Consider the following 10,000-nt stretch of genomic DNA (forward strand, 5'->3'; position numbering starts at 1 on the left):
AGGTGTTTGACTGAGTCAGGTGTGAAATGGAGCCTGTTGAATGTCGAGCAGTGATCCGGTTTTTGTATTTGAAAGGATGCACACCACAGGAGACTTTTGATGAAATGAAAGAAACTTATGATGATAATGCCCCATTATATTACCTTGTAAAACGCTCGCATCGTGAATTCAAACATGATCGGAAGTCTGTGGAAACAGCTCCCAGAACTGATCGCCCCTCTTCTGTCATTGATGAGGCATCTGTCCGTCAAGTTGAGGCTGCCATTTTGGAAGATCGGCGCATTACTATTTGCTAAATAGCCCAAGATGTTAAGATTAGTACAGGGTCTGTGGAAACTATCATTCATGACTATTTGCATATGCATAAGGTGTCTGCCAGATGGATTCCCAGGTTGCTCACACCATTCCAGAAGCGAGAATGCATCGAGTGCTCGAGTATGAATTTGGAGATGTGCCAAGAAGATGAGTCAAAGTTTTTCAAAAGACTGATTACACAGGATGAAACCTGGGTCGATCAATATGATCCAGAGACCGAAGCCCAGTCAATGCAGTGAAACCACTTGGACTCACCACCTCCAAAGAAGGCAAGGGTGCAACCTCCTGCTGGCAAGGTCATGCTCACAGTCCTCTTGGGACCAGGACGGAGTAGTGATGACAGATTTCCTGGCAAAGGGTACAACAATTACATAAGCCTATTATGCTTCACTTTTGAGGAAATTAAGGGAAGCTATCAAAATCAAGAGGCGGGGCAAGATAAGCAAAGGTACTCTCCTCCTGCAGGACAATGCTCCGGTCCACAACTCGCATGTCGCCAGATCAGAAGCACGGGCATGTGGTTGTGAAATCCGCCCCATCCTCCATAATCTCCTGACCTTGCACCCTCTGACTTTCACCTCTTCCCAACCATTAAGTTGTTTTTGAAAGGAAAGCGTTTCCCAGATGATGCAGCCTTGATTTCTGAAGTCACGTCGTGGTTGGAGGACCAACCTAGGGTTGTTCTACAAAAACGGTCTCCAGAGCTGCATCAAACGATGGGAGAAATGCATAACTCTGGGTAGTTCCTATGTAGAGAAAGACTAATAACTGTGCCAAGTTTCGTTGCTCTACTGCTATGGGAAGTGGGTCAGGGGCATTACTTATTGCATGCCCCTCATATATAGTAAGATTTAAATTATATAAGCTTTAGCCTGACAAATCCTCACGAGGATGAAATGCGGAATATTCTCTGTAGCTTAATTGCCATATATCTTTCAAAAACTTACTACCTAGCTCTGCTTACATTTCGAGCACTGTCGCACTAAATACTGAAAATAGATACATCAAATTTATGTGGATACATTAAATAATATATATATATATATATATAGATAATGTATATTAAAAGATATGCATATAACAGTTGAGCTACACAAGAAAGTTTTGTTTCATTCCTAAAAGAAATCCTCAGGATAAATGTATGTTATTTAAATTTTTCTACAAGCTTTACACCAAGTACTTGTCATAATTATTAGTCGCGTTCAAGCGACTCTTTAAGTCACTCCGTCGGTCCATTGACCCGTCTGTCGGTCGGTCCGTCTGTCGGTCTGTCTATAACACTTTTGTGCTTGGCCTTTTTGGTTAAGATCAAAGGTCTGTTATTAATAGATGCTGTTCTTAGCTTTTTAAGCTTTTCTTCGCCTTTTGGCCAAGATCAAAGTGTAGTATGTGTTCCGGCGGATACTGCAAGCAAAGACCATATGTGGGGGCAGCCCCACATATAAGACCTTGGTCAATGTAGGGGAAACCCTTCATACCAATTGTCACTATCCAGCTCCCCTACTCCCCGGGAGTTGGTCCCTCATTTCCCCTTCACTCCTCACATTAAAAATCGGCCTTGTGCCTAATTTGCTCGGTTGGGGAGCAAATAAATACCCTTTTCTTGGCCAAGATCAAATGTAGTATCTGTTCTTACTACATGCTGTAGTTATGTTTGTAACTTTGTGATATAAAGTGGGGGATAACTTTTCTGTATTAATTTAATGTAAAATGATCACCCACTTCACAACCAGTCAGTCTCAAAGTCATTCAAGTCATTCTCCAGATCATTCAAGTTGTTTTTGAAAGATTCCAGTTATTTTTTAGGCATTCAAGTCATTCTTAAGGTCATTCAATTCATCCTTAAGTTCATTATAGTCATTCTAAGTCATTTACTTTCTATTTATTTAAGTAATTTCAGCCCATTTTTCAGTCATTTTAGTTTATCTTTAAGAATTTCATGTCAATCCTACATTCACGCATTCATTCATTACATGAGAGCACGCGACTAATAGCTATCGGCCTTGTATTTTATGCTACTGCGAATTTCTAAATATGTATTGAACCCTGTTGAAGTATATGCTGTATATTATTTTATAATGTACTTATTTTTATGAAATACTATATATATATATATATATATATATATATATATATATATATATACATCTGTATATATATATATATATATACATACACACAAACAAACAAATAAATACACACACACGCATACACACACACCTATATATATACATACACACACAAACACATACATACACACACATGCACACACACACACACATATATATATATATATATACATACACATAAACAAACACATACATACAAACACATGCACACAAACACCCCCCCCCACACACACACACATATATATACATACACAAAAACAAACACATACATACACACACATATGCACCTCCCCCCCCACACACTCATATATATATATATATTTCTGTGGAAATATGATTTTATCAATAATAGTTCACTTTTTATATTTACAAATCCTTAATTTAAAAGCTCAATGTAATTACAGAGCATATAATAAATAAATGACAAAAGTCTATATTCCAAATTTCATGATATTGACCATCTTACAATTTATTCATTTAATTCCATTGACACTTATAATTCTTAAATTACTTAATGGCATAATGTAATCTAATAATTTCAACTTTTCTTCCAAATTTCGGATTTCGTAATCATGCCCAAATGCATTTTCTTTTCTTTTGGCGGATTTATAGCTGCTACTACTTCTGATGAGTTAAGGGCAAAATAGATTCATTGATTGATATAATAATTAAGTTAATGATTTTGTGCAACGAAACAGTTACAGTCAAGAATTGTGTCAACAGAATTAAAGGAATAAATTGTAAGATGTCAACATCATGACATTTGGAATATAGACTTTTGTCATATATATATATATATATATATATATATATATATATATTTATATATATATATATGCATATATATATACATATATATATTAGTGATGGGACGATTCCAATATTTTTCCTGATGCCAATACAATTCCCGATTGTGTACTAAATTCCCGGTTCCGATACAATTACTGAATTTATGAATTTTTAAATATTCAAATATAAAGTTGTGATTTTTCATGAATACCATAAAAACATATATTAAATGTGCAAACGGAAAAACACACATGTGGTGGGGGGGGGGTAGGATGATCTATAGATTTTTTTTATTGGTTATTTAAAATCAATAAATATTAGTTGTTCCACTGTAACTACAAACAGTGGAAGATCTTGTTTTTAATAGAATACAAACAAAAAAAGATAATTTAGGGATCGTTTTTGGCATTGGAAAATAGGCACTAATTTTTCAGATTCTGATACCAATTCCGATACTGCCAAAAGTTCATATTTTTCTGATTCTTGACTTCGATTCTGATTACTTGTCTAAAAACTAATATATATACATGTACTCCTATAAATTTGTTATTTTTCTTTTGTGTGTGTACCGATATTCAAATTAAAAACTCTTTTTTCTATTTATTTAAAAAGAAAATACAACTTTGTTATACATGGGTCGTGGAATTGCATTCATCTGCAAAAGATCTAGCTTTTTTGCATATTCTTTTAAGCATTCATTTTAATTAATTCCATATTAGTTTTTTCAATGCCTTATGAGATGATCATCTTTAGTTTACTATTACGTGTAATTATATTCATGCAGATATTCTACATGAATTACTGGCGTAATATTTGCGTAAAAAGGTTATAGTAAACACAAACCTCTTTCTATATATATTTATGCATGCATATATATATATATTTATTTTAAAAAAATTGTCTAGCAAACTCCTCTATCAGTTTTTAGTCTGCAGACATGAAACTTAATATATAGGGTATTCAAACCAATGCGAAACTTTATATTTTGGTTTTAGCTGGGGAATATCGGTTGCCAGATGAAGGTTGAACGACGGCATTACGAATATGCATTCGTAACGTAATAGCTATTGGTTCATGTTTTAATTTTTAGCCTTGCAGCAAACATGTCTTGATAGCTCAGGCATTAACGTCACAGGAAAAAGTAAATCGTAAGCTAAACTTTATGGTTTCGATTCTTGGTGCTGGTACGCGAATCATTTTTTAAAAACTTTTTATATGATTACTATATATTGGATCCAATATAATATAATAATAAACCCGAAATCTGCATTAATGAAAATATCATATTTAACGTACCTGCGTATAGATGTATATAAACATTCATTAAGAAAATTTGAATTAAATCGTATAATTTAGAAACTAGTTTAAATTCAATACATCTACGTGTATCATACGAATAAACTCTTCTAAATAGTTTACTTTTTCTGGCATTTCATGCTAAATGTTTCTCATGAGAAATAAAGAGCATTTACTCGTTCATTTATATATATACTAGCATTTCAGCCCGGCGTTGCCCAGGTGTTTGGAGGTGTATGTTAAGCCAAAAAAAAAAAAATCGGTCAATTTTATTAACTTTGACCCCTATTATGACCCCTTAACATTTATTGTTTTTGACTCAAATCAAGTTATTATTCATGTCCAAGGAACCCATATCTAAAATTTCAAGTGTTTAGACCCAAAATTGGCGGAGGAGTTAAGTAGAGTTCTCAAAGGTCAAATCGTTGAACTTTGATCCCTTAACGGCCGAATTTCTGTTCGAAAACCGATTACAAAGATTTTCTCAAATCTCAGTACCCTGTATATCAAATTTCGAGTCTATAGACTGAAAATTGGTAGAGTTATTGCATAAGAAAATATACACAGACACACAGACAGACAGACACTTTCACTTTTATAGATATATAGATAGTTCTATTGATTAGCACAATATGCATTACGGGAGATCCGGCTAAAAAAACGTGATGCATTTATATGGATATATTCAAATAAATGCAGAGAAAAAGTAGAAAAATTATAACGGAGTAAGGCGCAGACGTGGGAAAGAAATTGTAAACAGCAGTCAATACAGATACATGGGTTAGTAGTAGTGTTAGGACAATTAATCATCATTGGAATTGAGAGTCGGAAAATCAAAGTTTTGAATGGTATCAGAATCAGTATCAGAATCACTTGTTCTTTGTTCAATTTCAGTCTTATTTTTTCGCCCCCATAAACATAATATAAACGTATGCAATAAAAATGTACCGCACTCGTCTGCTTTCAATAAAATCCCCCTAATTATCTCCCTTTCATTCTTTCATTCTCTCTGTTTCACATGTTACTTCACTTTTTGCGAGAGTGGTTAATTGGTAGCAACAGTAGTCGTTGTTGCTATGGAAACCAGTCATAAAAAACGTGGCTCACCTCCTTACGTTTTTTTTGAGATTTTGAAAACCAGAAAATTCATCATAATTTTGTTTTACTGAACGAAAATTGAAAAAATAATTTTCAAAATATAACTTAGAAGATGATCCATAAACTGCAATAATTGTTTGAAATTTGGTCGAAAAATGAGTGAACGGTGAAGCTTTGCAGCAGTTCTAAATGACTAAAACTGCCACTTAACTATATATTCAAACACGGTAGTGTTTGGATGATATATATATATATATATATATATATATATATATATATATATATATATATATATATATATATATATTAACATGCTAAGTACCTTTGATGAAATAGAAGTACATTAAGATGGTCATTACTCTATGGTGTTCTGTGTATTATTTCATTTCTACTCATGTTCATAGCTTAAGTGTTATTTTTACAGTGTTTCAGTCAATGTAACCTCTGACATTGTTCAGGTGTATGTTGTTGTATTTGGCAATCTTTCTGTTGAACTCGCGAATCTGCATGGAATTTCTAATGGAAATACTGGGGTAGCATGCTCTTGTTCCACCAGCCATAACCGAGTAGAAGATCTAGATAATGCACAATTGTATGTTGAGTACTGCTTGCAGTGATGATTGAACCTCCAACCTCCAGAGAGTTAACTTGCAACTTAATTTTATGCGTACGCCACAAGTCATTGCAGACAATTCTAGTATGAACCTAGGGAGTTTATTCTTAATTCTTGTTTTTAGATGTGCAATCATATTACTTACATCATTACTGATTACTACAAATTATATATATGTATGTGTGTGTGTGTGTGCGTGTGTGTGTGTGTGTGTGTGTGTGTCTGTGTGTGTATATATGTTTGTATATGAATATATATATATATATACATATATATATATATATATATATATATATATATTTACATGCATATATACATGTATATGCAAATATATATTTCCAGGTATTTATCACAATGCAAGTCATAGATTATGGTTAAAAAGAACAAAAAATACAACACAATCTAAAACTAATCTCATTATGAATTCATTTCAACCACAAAATGGCCCTTTTTCAAATGGGGTTAATATCTATATTAGGTAGAAGATGTAGAAATAAAGTTATATCTAATGTCAGTATATCATCAGATACATAAGGAAAGACGAAGACAAAATGGAGTGGCAAACCTCTTTATTTGGCATTTCGAAGCTAACTGCTTCTCATCAGAATAGATAAAGGGCCAGCATTTATTAGCTTCAGTTAATATATATATATATATATATATATATATATATATATATATATATATATACATATATATATATATGTGTGTGTTTGTGTGTGTGTGTATATATATATATGTATATTTATATATGCATATATATACATATATATGCATACTAGAGACTTAAATAAATGGCAAGATGGCCAACACCTTTGAAATTTGGAATATAGGCTTTTGTCATGTATTTTCTCTGCAGTAACAGCGAGCTTTATAGATTAAAGGATTGATATAAATAAAAGGTGAATTATTATTGAATAAACATATTTCTGCCACACACACATACATATATATATATATATTTATATATATATATATATATATATATATATATATATTTATATATATATATTAAATGAAGCTAATAAATGCTGACTCATCTTCTCTTATATACGGCATAATCACCTTGACACACTGGTTCCTGTCATATCACCGAAGTTAAGCAACGTTGAGCCTGGTCAGTACTAAAATGGGTGACCATTTGGGAATTTCAGGTGTTGTATGTGTATCCGCTTATCTCAGCACCGTTTCCAGTCCTTGTAACTGGATCCAAGCAGTGTAGATTACAGAGGAGGTGTGGTTCAGGTTGTGCAACACTTGCTTTGCAATTACACGCGAAGCTACCTTACAGGGGTGTTTATGGCCTCTTGAGACTGAATGGAGGCATTACACGCACACACACACACACAGACATATATATATATATATATATATATATATTGTTTAAAATATAATTATCCACTGACACGACTCATCAGAGTGGCTGAATCTAGCGAAATTTGAGATCGAAACCCCATTGAAAGAAGTCTAAACTTCTACCACTGGACTATCTCGTACGACTGCTGAATATATCACGATTTACGTAGATGTTTTTTTTATTTAATTTTGTTTTTACTAAAAGGGAAAAATTATTCCCAACTTTCATTTAGGTAAAAATGCACTTTCGTATAAATAATTGAATTCATTCAAAAAATATTGCGAAAAAACAAATAATATATATATATTAAACTTAAGAAATATATGTCTGACTGTCTGTATATTTCTGATATTACAACTATCATGATTCGTATAAGTAAATTCGTTAAAGGTCAACTTTTAAGCTTGTAGACATCTAGATTTATCTCCTTCGAAATGTTGACCTTCAAAATCCTTCCAATTAGCTAGCCTTTGACCTGGTTCCACACCCAAAACCCCTTAGACTGTTTTCTGTGCTGAGAAAAACACAGCCACCAGTTTAGCGAACGGGCACGGAATCTAACGTCCATGCGATAACTAAAGATAATTAGAGAAAGAAACCAATTGTGAATCCTTGTGAAAACAGATTGAGGGATAGTCAATGAATGTTCGAGCTGCTTCATTTATCTGAACGACCAAATTTATTTAAGCTTTTTTTTTTTTTTTAGTTTTTTTAGCTTTTTTTTAATATTTCTATATTTATTTTTTAAAGCCGAAAACGTGAAAATTAATTCTTGCAATTTGAGCGCCACGTGATTTCTTTTCTTACTCATGTATCAACTGATGTGTTGATTGCTTTGTTTTTCATAATTCTGCACTCTGGATGAACGCTGTCAGCACAGAAAACAACACAAGGTGTGTGTGATTTATCCTTGCTAGGCACGCTCTTCTTCGTATTTTAAATCTTGTATTTCATATAGAAAAAAAAAATATTTCATTTATGAAAATATTTTTTATTGTTTTTTTTTTCCATTTTTTATTATTTATTTTAATCTTTTTTTTCTATTTACTTTTCTTTAAAATACAAACTTGGGTCAATATCAGTTATTTCTTAAATTTTGTTTTAGAAAAATTGTCTTTTGGAAAGATTTTTACACTGCTTATTCAGCATAATAACGAAAATCGAATGTCGAAGATTTTAACTTCTATTACAAACCAATATTATCTACTTAATTTTTATGTGAATTACAACTAAAAGCTATGCGATCTACTTAAATGACATTTTGCAATAGAAACATAATACATTCTTATATAAAACATGTACTTTCATGAACTCACAAACTATTGACCTATCATTATGTTTCAAGCGTAACTTAAACCAAGGGAAGTAACTCATTATTTAAAATTCTTTAATTGAACTGAAGACACTCTTAAGGAGGTTGTTAGAGTAAGACAGACTGCAACACCTTTATTATTTAACTAAAACTTGCAATTTTTTTCTGAAAACTAATTAATAATTAATTTTCAACTTTATAATTTTTCATAATTTTTGGATGCATTACTTATTTTGACAAGACAATTAAATAGATAATATTGGTTTTAATTGGAATTCATTTTTTATCAATTTTCGATTTCCGTTATTATTTTGAACAAGCGCCGATTTTCCCAAACAGTAATAATTTATTGATTGTATCGCACAGATCAGTGATAAAGTTACAGAATAATTCATGGAGATTCATTAAGAGAAACAGAAGTGCAGAATATATTTTTGTAAGTCTTGTTCTGTTTAAAATTATATATTCAAAGAGTTCTAATAAAGGGGAGGTAATTCATGTTATTACTCATTAAATACTTACTCATCTATATTCATGATGTTTAAAAAGAAAGCAATATTTTCACCAATCAAATGCTTAGGCTGAATCACATGAGTACGTTTAATGAAAATTATGGATAGGCTAAATAATAACCACAAAACTACAATATTATAAATTTTTAAAGTAAAAATTACATTATCCAAGAAATAACCAATTTTATATATATATATATATATATATATATATATATATATATATATATATATATATATATATATATATATAATCCACCACCAAACAACGTCGCAGCCCACAAGAGTCATGACAGTCAACAAACCGGAAGTCCAAGACTTGAGTTTCGCCCTCATTTGGGCTCATCAGTTAGACACATCCGAACTCAGGATTCAAAACCTGAGCCGCTTGCATGCGAGGCAAGCACTCTACCAACTGAGCAAACGCCCCGCACACAAGAATTTCAATTAACCAACACAGATCAAGCAAACCGCGCCGAAATGCGACTGTAAAATGAACCTACTTCATCTCGACAAGGGACGCGGTCATCCAACCAGCTAATAACCCCAAGCCAATGTCTCACAAGTAGGAGTTTTAAC

General features: G+C 32.3%; 1 protein-coding gene and 1 pseudogene across 1 annotated transcript in view; both read left to right on the forward strand.

The window, feature by feature from the left end:
• LOC145267281 (zwei Ig domain protein zig-8-like) overlaps window positions 1-10,000 on the forward strand; it is a 750,978-nt gene that overhangs the window by 445,894 nt on the left and 295,084 nt on the right. The window contains exon 6 of the mRNA XM_080123290.1: window positions 8,473-8,490. Within this exon, the coding sequence (XP_079979416.1) occupies window positions 8,473-8,490 (18 nt within the window). The remainder of the gene's footprint in view (window positions 1-8,472; window positions 8,491-10,000) is intronic.
• Window positions 7,289-7,406, forward strand: LOC145275543 (5S ribosomal RNA; annotated as a pseudogene).

Source organism: Euprymna scolopes, chromosome 4 (genome assembly GCF_053919585.1).
Source record: "Euprymna scolopes isolate OS-2025 chromosome 4, ASM5391958v1, whole genome shotgun sequence".
NCBI lineage: Eukaryota > Metazoa > Mollusca > Cephalopoda > Sepiida > Sepiolidae > Euprymna > Euprymna scolopes.